The sequence below is a fragment of the Orcinus orca genome, chromosome 20 (genome assembly GCF_937001465.1).
Source record: "Orcinus orca chromosome 20, mOrcOrc1.1, whole genome shotgun sequence".
Classification (NCBI taxonomy): Eukaryota; Metazoa; Chordata; class Mammalia; order Artiodactyla; family Delphinidae; genus Orcinus; species Orcinus orca.
In genome coordinates, this window is record NC_064578.1 from 53195368 (window position 1) to 53216303 (window position 20936).

The window sequence follows — 20936 nt, forward strand, 5'->3', positions numbered from 1 at the left end:
GATTAAACGAAAGTACCAAATATGCAACAGAAGTCTTCATACATTGTGACCTTTGTCCACTGAGAAAAAGCACACAACCTAAAAGTTGCACGTTATGTTTTATTTGGGGACCTTACTGAGGACTATAGCCTGGGAGAGAGCCTCTCCCATAGCTCTGAGGAGCTGCTCCAAAGAGGTCAGGGAGGAGCCAGGATATAAAGGTGTTTTTGCTGAAAACAAACAAACATGTAGTCGAACATCAAAAGATGTCCAACCACAAACATCAGACGATCAGAGTAATGACGTTGGAGCTTTCAGAGCTTTTCTGTGTATGGGAGGATGCACAGTCTGAGCTGATTGGAAATTAGTCCTTAGATGCGCCTTAACAACCTAGGGCCAGGATCGTGCTTTTCTCGTCCTGAATCCCCTCAGGGCACACCTTCGGGGGAGACCGCGGTGGTTGACTGTTTAATGGCGGACAACATCCTTTGTTTACTGAACCGCAGGCAACATTTTGTTTGTTTGTTTGCACATTTCACCCAGAGGCTGGGTGTGTCCTGTCCCGGGCACCACATCGGCTACATGTCAGTCTCACTGTCTACTCAAAACCCTCCCATGGATCCCTTCCTTGACTGGACCTCCAGCACCATCTCTTGCCATTCCTGAATCTTCCCTTTCCCCCCTCCCTGTCTTCTACTAGTCCTGCTATAGCCAAAATCAAGTAATAACATTTAGAGAATTTCCTAAATCTTAGAGCTGACCACAGCCAAAATACCGCTCTCTCCTCAAGCCCAAAGAATAATTTACAAGCTTCTCAACCTGACGTTTTAGGTCAGGGGTCAGGAGACCTTTCTGCTAAAGGGCCAGATAGTAAGTATTTAGGCTTTTCAAGCCATAGGGTCTCCGTTGCAACTATTCAACTGTAGTGCAAAAGCAACCGTAGACCATTTGCAAACGAATTAATGTGGCTGTGGGCCAACAAAATTTTATTCACAAAAACAGGCAGCCCCAGGGTTGTAGGTTCTAGGTTATTCTTAGTCTCACCCAATCTGCTTCTCCATCACCGTACCCCAAACCACCTATCCCTCAAGTCATTCTCTAAGAACCCATTCTGATGCATCCCTCACTGTCTTTGAGCACCTGCATCTCTCCTTCCAGGAAGACCCAGCCCCATGAAGTCATCTGGCTAACACCTTCTTATCCTTCAAAGTGAGTTCAAAATTATAGTCTGGGTCGAGAAGGTAGAGGGAAGCGAGAGCTTGGAAACGTCCTCCTACAAAGCCTAACACTCTAATTTTACTGCAAATCAGTTGAAACAAAAACAGCCCCAAATATACCAGCAGCACCAAAACCATGGCAGGGACCATGCATGACGCCCCAGTTTCTAAAGTGACACTTGAACAGATGAAAGATTCTGGTGTGGTGTAAGAAAAGGCCTGGCGCCCAAACCCGGCGCCTCCACCCAGACAGCACAGTTAGGTCAGACTTCCGTTTATGATGACGTCAGCCTGCGTGATGCGACCCAACACATTAAAGGTCGATGGTTAGCCTGCCAATCCAGGCAAGATGACATCGGCCCATCGTTCCCTGCTTCTCCCTCTGTTCACAACGATAAACCCTGCGAATGGTGCAAGACACAACCAAAGGAGAATTCTGGAAAGTGGTAAGAAGAAGGCAGGTTGCTTTAGGACCCCAGGACTGGAAAAACAATGCAGAGTCAGGGCATCCCAGTTCCTACAGCCAAACGGGGATGAACACTCACACCCACCGTTTCCCAAGCCCTGACTCAGAAACAGTCAAGGGTTATCATCATAGTGTCAGGAATGCGCTCACCTGTCCCATCATCCGCGTTACGCCCTCCTCCCTCCTCGCGGCTCCCGCAGCCCCGTCCTCCCCGCTGCATCAGCCCAGGCCACGCCCCACTGTGATGGTGTCTCCATCCCCCTTCCTGACCCTGGCTGGTTCTGCTCCAGTGGTGGCCTCGCCTTAGCCCAACCCCACAGGACACTCTGCTCAACAGATGGGAGACAGGCACCCAGGGTGCAGGAGCGGCCACCAGCTCAGCCAGTGGAGGGACCTGCCCGAACAGCGGCCTGTTCAGCACGTCCTGGCCTGGGGAGGGGAGCGGAAGTGTGGCCAGAGTGAAGTAAGAGCGAGTAGAGATCAGAGCCGGTGCGCGGAGTGAGGCAGGAGATAGATGGGCTCCAGGCTAGACATTTACAACTGGCCTCTTGTTTACACTTCCTGGGGTGAGAAGAAGATGGGCTCCAGGCCGGACATTCATTCCCAGCCCCCTGTTTACATTTCCTGAAGCAAGAGACAAACAGGCTCCAGGACTCCATATTTATGACCGGACTCCTGTCTATCTTTCGAGATCTGCACCTCGATATAAAAACCAGCGACAGAAGTAATAGGGTAAATAACCAGACATTGGACATTTTTATGGCAGGAACAGAGTGGGACAAACCCTGTTAAAAGATCACGAGGCCATGCATTTCCCATCCTTGGGGCAAGGGAGACATTGCACATGCGCAGAAAGGCTCCTTGGGGTCCAAAAGGAGGGGGCGCCACCCCATAACATGTGAGGCTAAGGCCGTCCCATAGACCTCTGGGCTGGAATCCATCTTGGAAAAAAGCTGCGCACGCATGCTGTTGAGGGTCCTAGGGCAGGTCAGGTGTGGAAAAAGAAACCAGATAATTGGCCAAAGGGAAACAAAGACCCGGAAGAACTGCCCTATATGAATGACGTAACCGCCTTTTTATGGGGCTCTTCGTCATTGGGGGGGACGCCCACACCCTTTCCCTGCGGGTGTGCGTCTCTGCCTTGCTTCTATGTTAACTAAACAGTTTCTTTGTGTGTTCTCCCACTTGTTGTTGTGCTGTGTCTCTAATAATAAGCTTTGTACCTGTTTTTCCAGTTTTGCCTCCGTGAGAGATGCATTTTTCACTGGGGGCAAGGGCCAGGGGGTGTGGTGGCTGGGATTCCTGGTTTTCATCCAGGCTTCCCAGGTTCAATTCCTGGGCAGGGAATTAAGATCTCGCTTCACGCCACCACTCCCTGCCGCCACTCTGAGACCAGGAGGAGAAGCCGAGGTGTCCTCGGGTTACCACCTCTTTCATTCCCTTTTCTCCTCCTGTCCTTGGAGTGGCCCCATCCTGCAGGCTGACCACTGGCCACTGTGTGGGCTGCGTCAGTTTGGGCTGCTCTAGGCTGCTCTGAGCCCTCCACTTGTAGGAACACGTCGAATCTTCGGGGTGACCCCGTGGGTTCACCTGCTAGGGCTGCCGTAAGGAAGTACGGCCGACTGGGCAGCTTGAGCAACAGAAATTCATTTTCTCACAGATCAGGAGGCTGGAAGTCTGAGATCAAAGTGTCAGCAGGGCTGGCTTCTTAGTATTATTATTTTAAATTTTTTAAATTTTGCTTTACAAAACATTGCTTTACAATGTTGTGCTAATTTCTGCTGTACAGCAAAGTGATTCAGTCACACCTATATAGACATCCTTCTGAGGCCTCTCTCCTTGGCTTGTAGATGGCCATCTTCTCCCTGTATCTTCACGTGGTCTTCCCTCAGTATGTGTCTGTGTCCTAATCTCTCTTTCTTACAAGGACAGCAGTCCTATTAGATTAAGGCCCAGCCCAATGACCTGACTTTATATTAATTACCTCTTTAAAGGCCTTGTCTCCAAATGCAGTCACACTTAGAGGTACTGGGGGTTAGGACGTGCACATAGGAATCTGGGGGGTGACACAATTCAGCTTCCAACGCCGTGCGAGCATAGGCACACCTCTGCACAGAGTGGTTAAGCGCCTCCCCAAGGTGGCACAGCAAGGATTAGGGAAACAAGCGCAAGCCTAGAGCCATCTGCTGCAGAGCCTGTGCCCCTGAGCCCCGCATGAAAGCCCTCAGGGGAGGAAGCCCCAGGGAAGCGCTGACCACCACTGAGGGTGGGACTCAGAGTGACCCCTGAGGGATGAGCAGGGCCAGACACCTGACCTGCAAGACAGCCACAGAAGAGTCTGTAGAAAACGCCCGCCTCTGTCCTTGTATCAGATTCTCCCACAGACGAGGGTTGAACATTGTGATCCTTCCATGTGACAGATGAGAAAACAGGCCTGGAAGGGAGAAGGGCAGGGCCCACCTACCTCCAAAAACTGGCATCCCCCCAGGGTCACGCTGGCTGCCATTTTGCTCCCAGTGCCCGGCTCCCAAGCCTGGCATGTGCAGGGAGGCCTGGGGCAGGGGGCCGTGAGCAGGTCAGGAAGCCTCAGGACCCCCTGTGGGATCATGTCCTGGTGGCCACCCTCCTGGATCCTGGTCTCATCCTCTCCGTCCATGTATACCTGGGAACTCGCCTTCTAGCTGCATGGAGCGATGGGGTTTCCTCCAAGCCTCTATCTGGGCTGCCCCTATCTCACACTGTATCAGCAGGAGCTGGGGCGTTGGAGAAGTTCTCAAGGGTGGAGACAACGTCTGCCGCATTCTTGCCTTGTGCTCCACTCCCCTGAAAGGAGAGGTGCCCCTGTGCCGTTGTCGTGTTCATTTTGTTCCCAAGTCCAAGCTTGCTCTGCTCGCCTCACAACGGGCGCATGAATTGGAGATGAGGTGTTGAGGGAAGGAATGACAACTTTATTCGGAAAGCTGGCAGACCTAGAAGACAGCAGACTAGTGTCTCTGAAGAACCTTTTGACTGGGGTTTGGATGCCAATTTCTTTTACAGCACAGAGAGGGAGAGGAGATGAGGAAGTAAAGTGAAAAGGCCACAAGCTTTGCAAACATCTCCTGGAATGGCCAGCCTCGGGGAGGGAATGCGTTCATTTCTTCTTCCTTGCAGCCATCCACGGGTGGAACGGCGTCCAGATGTTTCCCTGAACGAGGCCACTTTGTTTTAACCTTCAGGCAGAGGGGCAGGGCTCCCCAAGGCAGGCCATTATGTAGAGACAGTATCCTTTTAATGAACAAAAGCAGTGGAAAGCAAAGGTTAAAGTAGAAGAAACAGATCCAACATGGAGTCAGGATTGACTCTTCCCTGTTACAATTCCAGTAACTAATCACCACCTCTTTCACCCTGGCGGGGACTGACCGGCCTGATTTCCTGCGGACAGAGGTGTGGGAGGGACAGGCTGTGGACAGGGATCCGGGAGACGCCTTTGGGCTGTATTCACTGCTCGTGACCCTCACCAGGGCCTCACATGGAAAGTAGAAGTGGTGACTCTCCAAGGTCCACGCAGCTCCGGCAGCATGTGGGTACGGAGTTCCTCTTTTGTGGTCGGTTACCTTCTGACCTCAGCTCTGGGCTTCCTGTGGGGGCTTCCTCTCAATCCTGTGACACAAAGGCCCCATCACTCTTACCCCAAAGATGCTGCTATTGCCACCACCGCTGCTGCTGCTGTCCCTGCTGTGGGCAGGTGGGTGGGCTGCGGGGAGACGGGTGGGCGGGGCAGGGGCTGCAGCCGATCGTTGTTCTTCCGCAGGGTCCCTGGCTTGGGACAACGAATACCGGCTGGAAGTGCAGGAGTCCGTGACGGTGCAGGAGGGCCTGTGTGTCCGCGTGCCCTGCTGCTTCTACTATCCCCGGGACAATTGGAACTACTCTGTCCCAGCTTTCGGCTACTGGTTCCAGGAAGGGGCCAGAACCAACGAGGATCGTCCAGTGGCCACAAACAAACCAGGTTGTGAGGTGCTGACGGACACCCAGGGCCGATTCCACCTCCTTGGAGACCCCCGGACCTACAACTGCTCCCTGGACATCAGAGATGCACGGCAGGGAGACACAGGGACATACTTCTTTAGGGTGGAGAGAGGGCCTATTGTGAAATATAGTTATTTAGAGAACAAGCTCCACCTGCATGTAACAGGTAAGGATGGTGTCAAGGAGAGGACACACAGACACAGGGGCCCTGAGGGCCCCCAGGGCAGGGCTGGGAGGGGACCCCCTGTCTTCTCATCCTGGGAGGGGCCCAAGGGGACCTGGGAGGACAGGCCGCTGCGGCTGGCCTGGGGCAGAGACAGCTCTGAGGGGCACACTCGGGGCCCCCCATCCAGGGCCTGGGTCTGTTTCTCTCTCCTCTTCAGCTCTGACACAGACACCCGACATCCACGTCCAGGGGACCCTAGAATCTGGCCTCCCCAGGAATATCACCTGTGCAGTGCCATGGGCCTGTGAGAGGGGGACACCCCACACCTTCTCCTGGACCGGGGTTGCCCTCCCTTCCCTGCACCCCAAGGGCCCCCACTCCTCGGTGCTCACGCTCACCCTGGGGCCCCAGGACCACGGCACCAACCTCACCTGTCGAGTGACCTTCCCCGGAGCTGGCGTGAGCACAGACAGAACCATCAGGCTCAACGTGTCCTGTGAGCGCGGGGCCGGGACGCCGGGGCCCTGAGGGCGGAGGGTTTTGGGGACGGGAGGGAGGGCCTGGGCTACTGCGTGCTGAGCCCTGCAAGCTGGAACTGGGGAGGAAGGAAAGAGGACGCTACTCCACCCTCTTCCTATTTCTAATGTTTCTGGGGGAAAAGGGCCAATGCCTGCCTTCCTGCCGCTGAAAAGGGGACTGTTATGTCTGTCTGTCCAGATGCACCCCAGAAGCCGACCATCAGAGTGTTCCGGAAGGAAGACACAGGTAGGTCTAAACCTCTCTTCTCCAGGGGTGTGGTGGAAGTGGAAGTGTCTCTGCCCTTCGGAGCAGAGCTGGGGATCAAACTCAGATGGCAGAGAGGCTCAGGCCCGGGGAGAGAACAGCAGAGGTGGGACAACCCCCACTGGCTCCTCAGCTTACGCACTGGCCTCCCCCTTTCACTGACCCTGCTCTCACGGGGTATCGCGTGGCCTCTTCCTTGTCTGTTGGACGTGGCTGTCCCCACTGCCAGGGCTCCATCCTTGTCCCACATCCTGCCCTCATTCTCCTTAGGATCTAGACCCCACCTACTCCTTCAGTTTCCTTCCCTCATTTTAATGTCATTGTTTACAATAGTAAGCATACGGGACTGCCCTGGCGGTCCAGTGGTTAAGACTCCACGCTCCCAATGCAGGGGGCGCAGGTTCGATCCCTGTTCGGGGAACTAAGATCCTGCATGCCGCACGGCACAGCCAAAATAAATAAAACAAAAAGTAGAACGTAGTTGAAAAAAATAAAGAAAAGAAAAGAAAAGAATAAGCATACCATGTGTGTTAGTCAGCTCAGGCCGCCATAATAAAATACCAGAGACTCGGTGGCTTAAAAACGAGGAGTTTATTTCTCACAGCTCTGGAGGCTGGGACGTCTGAGCTCAAAGGGCCGGCTGATCGGGTTCCTGGTGAGCGCTCGCTTCCTGGCTTGTGCACCGCTGCTTTTTGTCTACGTTCTCTGGTATCTCTTATAAGAACACTAACGTCATCGTGAGAATCTCAATCTCATGACCTCATCTAACCCTAATGACTTCTCAAAGACCCGTCCAAATACCTCCAAATACCATCATATTGGAGGTTAGGGCTTTGGCATATGAATCTGAGGGGAACGTGGTTCAGTCCCTAGGGCAATTTAACAAGAATAAAATAGTATTCAGCACTTGTGTATCCCCCCTCTTGGTTATCTTTTCGAATAGAACCTACACATGTACATTTTAAAACACACACATATATGCAGATCATACTACCCACATGCTTTGCATCTCTATTAGTATTTTTTAATAAACTTTTCATATGCAGTAATTTTAGACTCACATGGTACAGAGACTTTCCACAAATCTCTCACCTCAACATTAAAATCCTCCATCCACATGGCATATTTGTCACAACTAAGGAAGTGATGTTGGTACATTTCTACAAACTAAACTCGCCTTTTTCTCAAACTTGGTATATCTTGGAGATTCTCCTGTATCTGTACCTAGGAAACCTTCTTCATTCTTAATGATGACCCCATGGTTTTCCAGTTAGAAGTATATTATATGATAAAGTACTTAATAGGTCTCCTGTTAGTGGAAAACTATGGTGTTTCCAATCCTTTGCAAAGACAAGACAAATGTGTGGGTCTGGAAGATTACTCTTGAGACAGAAGAAAGTCCTAGATCGAAGGGTATGTTTGTAATTTCTACAGATATTGCCAAATCGAGCTACATGGAAGTTGTTCTGCTTACGCTACCCCCTGCTATGTGTCTATTTCCCTGCTAAACATTTTCATCCTTGCTGATACCATAAGTGAATACACTATCATGTTAACTTGCATTATCATTTTGTGAATAGGTTGGGTATCTTTCATTGCGTTTAAAAACCATGTGTATTTCTTTCTCTTTTTTTTTTATTGCGGTACGCGGGCCTCCCACTGTTGTGGCCTCTCCCGTTGCGGAGCACAGGCTCCAGACGCACAGGCTCAGCGGCCATGGCTCACGGGCCCAGCCGCTCCACGGCATGTGGGATCTTCCCGGACCGGGGCACGGACCCGCGTCCCCTGCATCGGCAGGCGGACTCTCAACCACTGCGCCACCAGGGAAACCCCATGCCTATTTCTTTGTGGTCTTTTTCTTGATGATTTGAAGAAACTCTTTTCATATTAACGCAATCATCTGTGTATAAGTTGAGAGGATTTATTTTCATCCTAATCTTGGGCTTTTGACTTAGTGTATGGTGATTTTGCTAGGCAAAAACATGCCATTTTTCTTGGCCGCACCGCGTGGCTTGTGGGATCTTAGTTCCCCAACCGGGGATCTAGCCCGTGCCCCCTGCAGTGGAAGCACAGAATCCTAACCACTGGACCGCCAGGGAACCCCCGCCATTTTTTTTTTAAGTTGCATTCAGTGATGTACTGGGACTAGCTCTTACTGGTTGGCGAGAGCCAGTTGTGCCATTGTGTCCATCTTTTCCCACTTCTGGGTTCAGAGGCTTCAAATTAGGTGCTTGAAATTGGCCAAGATGGGAGTTTTTACACAGAGGAAATTGACAAGTGCTACAAAACAGGAAGATATGAGCCCTTAGGCAATGGAAGAGACAGACAGACAGACAGGCAGACTGAAGCTAGCTTTCTCTCTGTCCTGCCAGGACCTGAAAGTCTGGGCCAAAGCCTATCTCTCCCAGTCCAGGAGGGCCAGTTCCTACGCCTGGACTGTGTTGCCGACAGCAACCCTCCTGCCAGGATGAGCTGGATCCGGGGGAGCCTGACCCTGAGCCCCTCCAATTCCTCGAACCCTGGGGTCCTGGAGCTGCCCCGGGTGGAACTGGGGGACCATGGGAAATATGTCTGCCGAGCGCAGCATCCGTTAGGCTCTCAGAAAGCATCTCTGAGCCTCGTTGTGAAAAGTGAGTTGGAACACACCTGAGGGAAGGACGCCTGGGTTCTACGGAGGGGAGAGTCTCCTCTGATCCCTCCCATCTCTCCCCACAGACCCCCCGCAGCTGCTGGGACCCTCCTGCTCCCAGGAGGAGGAGGGTCTGCACTGCGACTGTTCCTCCCGAGCCCAGCCGGCCCCCTCCCTGCGCTGGCGGCTGGGGGAGGGGCTGCTGGAGGGGAATTTCAGCAACGCCTCCTTCAAGGTCACCTCCAGCTCGGCTGGGCCCTGGGTCAACAGCTCCCTGTGCCTCCGCGAGGGGCTCAGCTCTGGCCTCCGACTCAGCTGCGAGGCCCAGAACGGCCACGGGAAACAGAGCGCCACTGTCCTGCTGCTGCCAGGTCTGGGAGCTATGAAGGGCCGTGTCCGGGGAAAGGGGACACACGAGTCTGCGTCCTAGAAGATACTGAGAGGGAGAGAAATGGGCCTGATTCAGGGCAAAAGGGGAACTAGAGTTCAGGGTCCTCTGTCGGTTGGCTGGGGTGGGGGCTGGGGACACAGGAACCTACAATTATATAGAAGGATGGGGGACAAAGGACAGAGTCCTGGATAGAAGTGGGCACACTCGTGGGTCATGGATTTGAGAAGGCTCGTCACTTAGGTGCCTGCTTAGGGAGACTGCAGGTCACCCCAAGTCTCTTATTTGCAGGGAGGCCAGCACCCAGGACCGGTGTGGTTTGGGGGGCCGTCGGGGGATCCGGCGTCACAGCCCTGCTAGCTCTCTGCCTCTGCCTCATCTTCTTTGTGTGAGTGGTGGTCCCAGTTTGGGACAAGACTTCCCGAGGTGGTGGTATGGGGGGCAAGGGGCGAAGGTGGGGGAGACTTAAAGAAATTTTCAAAACTCAAAGCTCAGAGCTGAGGGCCCTGGTAGAGTGATGAAGCCAGGAAGGAGGGCCGTTAGTCAAAGCGGCATCAGGAATGCAGCCTCCTGACATCTTGGCCAAGTGTGGACTCTGGTGCCAGCCATCCTGGAGGAGGGAACAGGTGTTCTGGTCATGGTCTCTGCAGCTGGACGCCAGCCTGCATTCAGTCAGTCCTTCTCAGCTCCATGCAGTGAGTCCACCAAGCCAAGAAAGGCCCTGGTCTCTCTTTTCAGAGTGAAGATCTACAGGAAGAAATCAGCGGAGAAGGCATCAGGCAGAGATGGCGTCCGTCCCGCATTGACTTCCATCTCTCTGGTGAGTGATGTGGGCAACTTTCCATCCAGTGTCTCCACTGGACACCTCTCCCCTAACAGGGTCCGTAGCAGCTTACTCAGCACCTCAAAAAAATGAGTTCGTCCTCCCCACCTGCAAATTTGTTCTTCCTCCTGAATTTCCTGTTGCACTCAAGTCACCCTCTCCTCTTTCCCCTCCATCACTTCCCAGAGCCAAGAATTGCCCAAGTCCTGTCCATCTTCCTTTTAGCAAAGCTCATCTCCATTTGGCCCCTTCCCTGCTGAGCCCTCACATTCTCTCTGCTGGGTCACTGGCTTCATCTCTCCTCCCCGAACAAGCTCTCGGCAAGAAATTCCCCTAACGGCTGTCCTTCGGTCACCCTGTGCTTGCTCCCCACTGTCTAGATCCAACAGAAATATGATGCGAGCCATGTATATAACTTAAAACTTAGCCACGTGAATAAAGTAGAAAGGAACATGAGATCAATTTTAATATATTTTATTTAACCCAACGTAGCCAAAGTGTTATTTCAAACATCATGTCATCAACAGTCAACATAAACATACAAATTATTGAGATTTCTCTTTCTTTCTTTCTTTCCTTCTTTCTTTCTTTCTTTCCTTCTTGCTTTCTTGCTTTCTTACTTGCTTTCCTTCTCTCTTTCTCCCTTCTTTCCTTCCTCTGTTTTCTTTCTTTCTTTCTTTTTCTTTCTTCCTTCCTTCTTCCCTCCCTCCCTCCCCTTCCCCCTTTCTTTCTTTTTTTTTAAAATTTATTTATTTTTAGCTGCATGGGTCTTTGTTGCTGCACACAGGCTTTCTCTAGTTGCAGCGTGTGGGGGCTACTCTTCGTTGTGGTGCGTGGGCTTCTCATTGTGGTGACTTCTCTTGTTGCGGAGCATGGGCTCTAGGCGCAAGAGCTTCAGTAGTTGTGGCTCACAGGCTCAGTAGTTGTGGCTCTTGGGCTCTAGAGTGCAGGCTCAGTAGTTGTGGCTCACGGGTTTAGTTGCTCCATGACATGTGGGATCCTCCAGGGACCAGAACTCAAACCCATGTCCCCTACACTTGCAGGTAGACTCTTAACCACTGCGCCACCAGGGAAGCCCCTCTTTCTTTCTTTCTTTCCTTCTTTCTTCCTTCCTTCCTTCCTTCCTTTGTTCCTTCATTCCTTCCTTCCTTTCTTTCTTTCCTTCTTTCTTCTTTCTTTCTTTTTTCTTTCTTTCTTTCTTTCCTTCTTTCTTTTTTTCTTTCTCTTTCTTTCTTTCTTTCTCGACTTTGAACTCCAGTATGCATTTTGTACTCACAGCACATCTTTGTTCTGACTCACCACGTTTCATGGGCTCAAGAGCCATGTGTGGCTGGGGGCTCCTGCGCTGGACAGCGCAGGCCTAGGAAATCAAGACCAAATTCTTCAGTCTGGTGTTCTGTGATCTGTCCCCTGCCAAATTCTCCAGCCGGCATCCTGTCCCTCCCCACAAAATGAGCTTATTATATTCTATGATATTATGATTTATAATAAGAAATATATATTTGGTCTTTATCCCCTATTCCTGGCACAGAGCTCCTAGAACCCTTGAACTTTCCTGTGATGGGAGTGATAAAAGTATTTCTTGTTATATTCATGGAGTGACTTTTGGGAAGCACCTAAGGATGGGGGCTGGTTGCTGGGAGAACCAACCATGCAATTGGGGGATTGGAACTTTCAGTCCCACGCCCTGACCTCCAGGGATGGGAAAGGGGCTGGAGGATGAGTTCAATCCCCAAGGGCCAATGATTCAGTCAATCATGACTATGGAATGAAGCCTCCATAAAACCCCTCAAAGTATGGGGCTCAGAGAGCTTCCAGGTTGGTGAACAAGTGGAGATTTGAAGAGATTGAAGCAATCGGAGAGGGCATGGAAACTCTGCACCCTTTCCCTATACCTTGCCCTACACATCTCTTCCATCTGGCTGTTCCTGAGTTATATACTTTAATTTAAAAAAACAGCTAATTTAATAAGTGAAATATTTCTCTGAGTTCTGTGAGCTGCTCTAGCAAATTAATGGAATCTGAGGAGAGGGGTTGTGGGAATCTCTGATCGACAGCTGTCTGGTCAGAAGCACAGGTGAGAATCTGGGACTTGTGACTGGCATGTGAGGTTGAGGGTGGGACAGTCTTGTGGGACCGAGCCCTTAACAGTGTCAGAATTGAGCTGAATGGTAGGACACCCAGCTGGTGCTGCAGACGTGCTTGTTGGTGTGCAAATCCCCCCCCCCCCGCCCCATATTGTGAGTGGTTCCAGGATCCTTATATCTCCAGGCAGGGCTCACTCTTTGTGACTTTGTGCGTTTGCATTCGAGATTTCCTCTGTCCTGATCCCATTTGCACTGGTCAAGCCCTCAGTCATCTTTCTTGCCCCAATTAATTTTTTTATTTTTATTTTTTATTGATCTATAGTTGATTTACAATATTGTGTTAGTTTCTGGTATACAGAAAAGTGATTCCTATATATATATTCTTTTTCAGATTATTTTCCATTATAGTTTATTAAAAGATATTATACGTAGTTCCCAGGGCTATACAGTAGGACCCTGTTGATTATCTGTTTTATATGTAATAGTGTGTATCTGCTAATCCCAAACTCCTGATTTATCCCTCCCTGCCTCCCCTGTAACCATAAGTTTGCTTTCTGTCTGTGAGTCTGTTTCTGTTTTGTAAATAAGTTCTTTTGTATCATTCTTTTAGATTCCACATATAAGTGAAATCATATGATATTTGTCTTTCTCTGTCTGACTTACTTCACTTAGTATGATAATCTCTAGGTCCACCCATGTTGCTGAAAACGGCATTATTTCCTTCTTTTGTTAAAAAATGTATTTTATTGAAGTATAGCTGATTTACAATGTTGTGTTAATTTCTGCTGTACAGCAAAGTGATTCAGTTTTATATATATATATATATACACACACATTCTTTTTCATATTCCTTTCCATTATGGTTTATCACTGGATATTGCTTTTTTTAAATTAATGAACTTATTTATTTATTTTTGGCTGCATTGGGTCTTCATTGCTGCATGTGGGCTTTCTCTAGTTGCGGCAAGCGGGGGCTACTCTTTGTTGCAGTGCACGGGCTTTTCGTTGCAGTAGCTTCTCTTGTTGCAAAGCATAGGCTCTAGGGCACAGGCTTCAGTAGTTGTGGCACATGGGCTCAGTAGTTGTGGCGCACGGGCTTAGTTGCTCTGCAGCATGTGGGATCTTCCCGGACCAGGGCTCAAACCCATGTCCCCTGCATTGGCAGGCGGATTCTTAAGCACTGTGCCACCAGGGAAGCCCTATCACTGGATACTTAGTTCCCTGTGCTATACAGTAGGGCCTTGTTGTTTATCCATTCTATATATAATAGTTTGCATCTGCTAATGCCAAACTCCCAATCCATCCCTCCCCCACCCCACCCTCCTTGGCAACCACAAGTCTTTTCTCTATGTCTGTGAGTCTGTTTCTGTTTTATTTCATTCTTTTTTAATGTCATGCCAATTTATGTCATTTAAATATTCCCCTGCCCTATACCAGACCGACTGTCGTCATGCATCCCTGTAATAATCACAGGCCTGTCCCCACCACACTGTGAGCCCCTGGAGGGTAGTTCAGGTCTCCTGCAGACCTCTGTGACTCTCACCCACAGCACCCTGCTTCTGTCCATCAAATCACAATTTGCAATTCGATAAGTTTTGAGTGCGCAACAATTTCATATAGTCCCCTTGTCCTCATAGACTGTCCAAGGTCAGGGATCTTGTCTGTGGAAGAATCACTTCACCTTTGTGAAGTGAAGCTCACTCAGTCTGTTTTCCTAACTGTAAAATGAGGATAACATTTATATCATCCATGGAGGGAAGTTGTAAGCATTCGGTGGGGTGAGAAACAAGAAGAACAGACCACTATGATTAAAGGAATGAATGAATGAGTGAGTGAGTGAATCCTCAGGAAATGGGTGTGAAATGGATAAGGGAATAATTGCCCCCCTCAAGCCCCAGGTTCCCTTCTCCAGACCTCAACAGCCAGCTCTGAAGCTCTTCTCTCGTCCCACTCAGGGTCACCTCAATGAATCCTGTTCAGACAGCCCCTCGGACTACCAGACCCCAGCTCCGGCCACCTCCACCCCAGGGAAGGAGCAGGAGCTCCATTACGCCACCCTCAACTTCCAGAGGCTGAGGACCCACAACTTTCAGGACCAGGACACCACTGAGTACTCAGAGATCAAGATCCAGAAATGATGCCCCCGCCCCCAACCCCAGAACCAGGCTGGAGCCCAGAAAACGCATCTCTGAAGAAAATGTGTGCCAGGCACCGATTCTTGAAGACTTGGCTGCCCTCTGAGCCAGAGCTTATAAATGAGAAGGTGAAGCTTCTCGGAGCGGCTAAAGGGCACAGAGAGTCCTAGGTTCAAATCCAGACCCTGGCAACCCTAAGGGTGTTATATCAGGCAAATCACTTTACCTCTCTGTGCTTCAGTTTCCTTCTCTGTAAAATGGGGATAATATCCATTAGGTACATTGTTAAGTGGGAAAAATGCACTTTGGGAGTTGCTAACTACATTGTTATGTGTTAAGTTAACCTCAGCATGGAGGGAGATGTCAGCTCTACCACATATTTCTGTTTTGCCTGACTGTTTTTAAGAACATGAATTATTTTTTGTTTGTTTGTTTTTCCGGGAGGGAGGAGATAAAACATGTATTATTTTTTTTAAGTAAATCTAAATTTACCTCTCTGGATGGAGACGATATTTCCCAATACATGTATCTAACAAAGGACGCCCAGGATATATAATGAATATTTTTTTTAATAATAAATAATTTAAAAATAAATTTGAAGGCTTCCCTGGTGGCACAGTGGTTAAGAATTCACCTGCCAATGCAGGGGACACGGGTTCCAGCCCTGGTCTGGGAAGATCCCACATGCCGCAGAGCAACTAAGCCCATGCGCCACAACTACTGAGCCTGTGCTCTAGAGCCCTCGAGCCACAACTACTGAACCCGCATGCCACAACTACTGAAGCCCGCATGCCTAGAGCCCGTGCTCCGCAACAAGGGAAGCCACCACAATGAGAAGCCCGCGCACTGCAACGAAGAGTAGCCCCTGGGCTTCCCTGGTGGCGCAGTGGTTGAGAGTCCGCCTGCCGATGCAGGGGACACGGGTTCGTGCCCTGGTCCGCGAAGATCCCACATGCCGCGGAGCGGAGCGGCTGGGCCCGGAGCCTGTGTTCCGCAGTGGGAGAGGCCACAGCAGTGAGAGGCCCGTGTACCGCAAAAAAAAAAAAAAAAAGAACATCAAGTGTTGGTGAAGATGTGGAGCAACTGGAACTCTCCTACACTGCTGGTAGGAGTGAGAATTGGTACAACCACTTGGGAAAGACTTTGTCACTCTCTCCTAACACTGAGCACATGAGACAGCCATTCAACTCCCAGGTGTGCGCCCAACAGAAGCGCGTACACACGTTCACCATATGTATACAAGGGTGTTCACAGCAGTGCTTGTTGTAATGGCTGAAAACAGGAACCTGCCCAAATTCCCATCAACAGTAAGACAGGCGACAACAAGGTTCTACTGTATAGCACAGGAAACTATATTCAGTATCTTGTAATAAGCCATAATGGAAAAGAATATGAAAAAGTACATATATATATACATATATATATATATACATATATATAATATGGCTGAATCACTGTGCCGTACACCAGAAACTAACGCAACGTTGTAAATCGACTATACTTCAGTCTAAAAAACAAAAAACAGTAAGACAGGTAAATAGAGAGTAAATTATTTACTCAATGGAAAAAGTAACAACTGCACACAACATGTATGAATCTTCCAAACAATGTTGAGTGAAAGGACCCAGACACAAAGCATACCTACTATGTGATATCCTTGATATGAGGTTCAGACAAAACTCATCTTAAAAAAAAAGGAGAAAAGGGCTTCCTTGGTGGCGCAGTGGTTGAGAGTCCGCCTGCCGATGCAAGGGACGCGGGTTCGTGCCCCGGTCCGGGAGGATCCCACGTGCCGCGGTGCGGATGGGCCCGTGAGCCATGGCCACTGAGCCTGCGCGTCTGGAGCCTGTGCTCCGCAACGGGAGAGGCTGCAACAGTGAGAGGTCCGCGTACTGGAAAAAAAAAAAAAAAAGGAAAAAAAAGTTAAAAAGCAGCTTTCACTGCGGAGGGCCCAGATTCAGTCCCTGGTTGGGGGACTAAGATCCCACAAGCCATGTGGCGCAGCTGAGAAAAAAATCAAAAACCCTAATCTTAGGTGTTAGAAGTCCACATACTGGTTACCCTCAGTGGGTACTGGCTGTAGGAGGGCAGTAGGGGTATCCTGGGGTTTCCAGTAAGGATCTGTTTCTTGATCTGGGCATTCATTGCTCAGATATATTCACTCTATGAAAGGTTGTTGTTGTTTTTTAAATACTGGGTCCTACTCCTATCTTTTTTTTTTCAAATTTATTTTTATTTATTTTTGGCTGCATTGGGTCTTTGTTGCTGCGCACGGGCTTCCTCTAGTTGCGGCGAGCGGGGGCTACTCTTTGTTGCAGTGTGTGGGCTTCTCACTGCAGTGGTTTCTCTTGTTGCGGAGCGTGGGCTCTAGGGCACCAGGGTTTCAGTAGTTGCAGCACACAGGCTCAGTAGTTGTGGCTCCCGGGCTCTAGAGCACAGGCTCAGGAGTTGTGGCGCACGGGATTTGTTGCTCTGTGGCATGTGGGATCTTCCCGGACCAGGGATTGAACCCGTGTCCCCTGCATTGGCAGGCGGATTCTCAACCACTGCGCCATCAGGGAAGTCCCTATGAAACATTTTTGAGTCAAACAATTATGATGTGTGCTCTTTTCTATATGAATATTACTCTTGAATAAAATTTACATTAAGCTTTAAAAAGATGATCCTTGTAAGTTTCTAACTCTGATCTCCACCAAACGATAAGCTTCCCCAGGGCAGGGACAGTACTATGTCCAGCCTTGTGTTTTCAGAGCCTAGCCCTTGGACACAACACATAAACTGGACTCAGTAAACCTTTGAAATGATTTGCACTCAAGTGCAAGGGGAAGACACAGCCGGGCTCTGCTGAGGCTTCCCATGTTGTTTCCAGCCCAAGCCTCTCTCCTAAGTTCTGAATCCCAGTGTCCTCCTCCACATCTCTCCCTGATTGACCACAGGTGCTTTGCTTTCAGTGTATCCCAAGCCGGACTCTGCATCACCCCTCAAGCCTGGTTCTTGCCTGGGTCCTCCGTCCAGGACTCGAGAATGTCCATCCAGTAGCATGGTGCCTGACTCGCAGTATCAGCCCAGGAGAGCATCGCACCCTTGTGCCTGGATTAGCACCATCACCCCACCAGGACACAACTCCTGGCCCAGCACGTCTTGGATCTTGTGAAACAGGCCTCCTCCCCTTCTCCAGTCTCTCTGGTTTCCATTTAGGTTCCTCTCTGTCTGTTCCTCCAAGAGGCCACTGTCCTAACCACTTCCTGAATTGGTGAGTCTGCATCTTCTTCTCTCCCTGGGGCCCCTGTATAAAGTGCCTCAAGACCCAGCTACCAGGTCCAGTAGTATTCAAGGCCCAGCTTTCAGCATGAAGCCTTCTTCAACCCTGTCCTATCATCTGGGGAAGAGTCTTTTTAAAAAATATTTATTTATGTATTTGCTTTGGGTCTTAGTTGTAGCAGGCAGGCTCACCGGCTCCTTAGTTGCAGCTTTTCAGTTCCTTAGGTGTGGCATGAGAACTTTTACTTGTGGCATGCATGTGGGATTTAGTTCCCGGACCAGGGATCAAACCCGGGCCCTCTGCACTGGGACCGCAGAGTCTTAACCACTGTGCCACCAGGGAAGTCCTCTGGGGAAGATTCTGGAACTCCCTCCTCTGGAACCCCGCAGACCTCATTCATCTCTCCACTGTAGTTTTAATCACAGGGCCTAGAGGCTGTCTAATCTGTCTTAGTGAAGGCAGGGGAGGGCAGCTATTAAAACTGTAAGCCCCTAACCCTCCTACATTGTTGGTAGGGATGTAAATTGGTGCAGCCATTATGGAGAGCAGTATGTAGGTTCCTTAAAAAACTAAAAATAGAGTTACCATATGATCCTGCCATCCCACTCCTGGACATATTTCCAAAGAAAACTCTAATTCAAAAAGATACATGCACCCCAATGTTCACAGCAGCACTATTTGCAGTAGCTAAGACATGGAAACAACCTAAATGTCCGTCGAGAGTTGAGTGAATCATGAAGATGTGATATTCATACACAATGGAATATTACTCAGCCATGATAAAGAATGAAATAATGCCATTTGTAACAGCATGGATGGACTGAGAGATGATCACACTAAGTGAAGAAAGTCAGACAGAGAAAGACAAATACCATATGATATCACTTACATGCGGGATCTAAAATATGACACAAATGAACTCACCTATGAAACAGAAACAGACTCAGTTATAGAGAACAGACTTGTGGTCGCTGAGGAGGGGAGGGGTGGAAGAGGGGAGGGGATGGCTTGGGAGTTTGGGATTAGCAGATGCGAACTATTATATATAGAGTGGATAAACAACAAGGTCCTACTGTACAGCACAGGGAACTGTATTCAATATCTTGTAATAAACCATAATGGAAAAGAAAAACATGGTAAGCCCTTTCCTAATAACCACAAAATGGAAAAAGTCCAAATATCTATCAATAGATGAATGAATAAACACAATGTGATCCATCCCTACAATGACATATCATTCAGCCATAAAAGCACGGATACGCGCTACGGCGTGGATGAACATCAATAACATGCTAAATGAAAGATGCAAGACACAAATGGTCACATGTTGTAAAATTCCATTTATATGAAACCTCCAAAATAGATAAATCCATAGAGACTGAAAGCAGATGAGGGGCTGCCGGGGGCTTTGGGGAGGAGGAACTGGAGAGTAACTGTTTCATGGGTATGAAGTTTCTTTTTGGGGTGATGGAAAATGTTTTGGAACTAGATAGAGGTGCTGGTTACAAAATATTGTGCATATACGAAATGCCACTAAATTGTTCACTTTAAAATGTTTTGGTTTGTTTTGTTTTGTTTGCGGTACGCGGGCTTCTCACTGCTGTGGCCTCTCCCGTTGCGGAGCACAGGCTCTGGACGCGCAGGCTCAGCGGCCATGGCTCACGGGCCCAGCCGCTCCGCGGCATGTGGGATCCTCCCGGACCGGGGCACGAACCCGTGTCCCCTGCATCGGCAGGCAGACTCTCAACCACTGCGCCACCAGGGAAGCCCTAAAATGGTTAATTTTATGTAATGATAATTTCTCCTTTATTAAAATAATAATGATAATACTAATAATAGTCATTTAAAGTCCTTCCACCAGGATTCAAGCACCTGCTTCACCACTTAACCTCTCGCTACTACCACTTGCTCATGTGTCAAATGGGGAGGACAACCTTCCTTAGCTCATTTTGTTGCTTTGAGAATTCAGTGAATTCACGCCCACAGGCACGGTGCAGTGCCCTGTGCTTGGTGAGCCGGCAGTGACTGTCACCTGCAGGTGGCTGGTCAGAGTGTACCCAGAGAAACACCGCCCAGGTAATCATTAAACTTACTAAACAACCGCTAGGTTTGAAGCTGTAAACGTGCGGCACCCTGATAAGTGGGTGTTTCTGCGGTCATGGGTAAAGGATGTTGACATGCAAGTTAGCAAAGGAGAAGTATGAGGCTTATTTCAAGCCTTCGTGGTCAGGGTTCTGTTTCAATTCCCCCCCCCCCTTTCTTCACCCGTTCCCACTGAGTCAACAACTCCCTGATCTGTCCCCTCTTCTCTAGCCCAGCCTGGCCTCTCTCCCTTGATCATTAAAACACCCTCCTCGGGCTTCCCTGCTGGCGCAGTGGTTGAGAGTCCGCCTGCCGATGCAGGGGACACGGGTTCGTGACCCGGTCCGGGAAGATCCCACATGCCGCGGAGCGGCTGGGCCCGTGAGCCATGGCCGCTGAGCCTGTGCGTCTGGAGCCTGTGCTCCGTAAACACTTCCTCCTTAAAAATCTGGGCTCCGGTGTCATCCCATCCAGCCCATCACCACCAGCAGCAGCAGAGGGAGCGAATGTGCAGCTCCAACTCTGTCCCTCTCCTCCTAAATGTCCTTCCATGCCTGCCCCTTTCCCTCAAGATGAAATATCAACTTCAGTGAGAGTTATTCAAGAATTTTCATGCTCACACCTTCATCTACCCTTGGCACTCCCTGGTGGTCTAGTGGTTAGGATTTGACGCTCTCGTCTACCCTAAACACACCCCCTTTTAGCCACCACTTCACACATCTTAGCCACATCCCTGTCACTTCATGAAGATCTCATACCCCTTCCTGTCTCTCCAACCTTCATTCATAGGGTCCCATCCCACTATAATATTGTCCCCTTTCTCCGTCTTTGCGATACATGCTTATCCTTTGAGATCTGGCTCGAGTATCACCTCCTCAAACAAGCTATCGATACATTCCCTGCTTTAC

At 49.6% G+C, this 20936-nt stretch overlaps 1 protein-coding gene and 1 long non-coding RNA gene across 15 annotated transcripts in view; one reads left to right on the plus strand and one right to left on the minus strand.

Annotated features, from left to right (window-relative positions):
- The window catches only part of LOC105748935 (uncharacterized), a 36372-nt gene extending 29990 nt beyond the window's left edge, over nt 1-6382 (minus strand). For 2 of the 8 annotated variants that reach the window (XR_007474325.1, XR_007474324.1), the window contains exons 1-2: nt 6271-6382; nt 5259-5304 (exon numbers count right to left, since the gene is read on the minus strand). This is a non-coding gene — a long non-coding RNA (uncharacterized LOC105748935). Of the gene's footprint in view, nt 1-5258; nt 5305-6265 lie in introns of all 8 variants that reach the window. The other 6 variants (XR_007474331.1, XR_007474329.1, XR_007474326.1 and 3 more) reach the window with 3 other exon arrangements.
- Nucleotides 1-15275, plus strand: part of LOC101275424 (myeloid cell surface antigen CD33) — a 60597-nt gene extending 45322 nt beyond the window's left edge. For 2 of the 7 annotated variants that reach the window (XM_049703455.1, XM_049703454.1), the window contains exons 8-11: nt 9338-9622; nt 9931-10027; nt 10378-10459; nt 14505-15275. In XM_049703455.1, coding sequence (XP_049559412.1) covers nt 9338-9622; nt 9931-10027; nt 10378-10459; nt 14505-14687 — 647 coding nt within the window. In that variant the 3' untranslated portion in view covers nt 14688-15275. Of the gene's footprint in view, nt 1-5320; nt 5840-6026; nt 6336-6556; nt 6605-8994; nt 9253-9337; nt 9623-9930; nt 10028-10377; nt 10460-14504 lie in introns of those variants that run through there. The other 5 variants (XM_049703456.1, XM_049703458.1, XM_049703457.1 and 2 more) reach the window with 5 other exon arrangements.
- The last annotated feature ends 5661 nt before the right edge of the window (nt 15276-20936 follow it).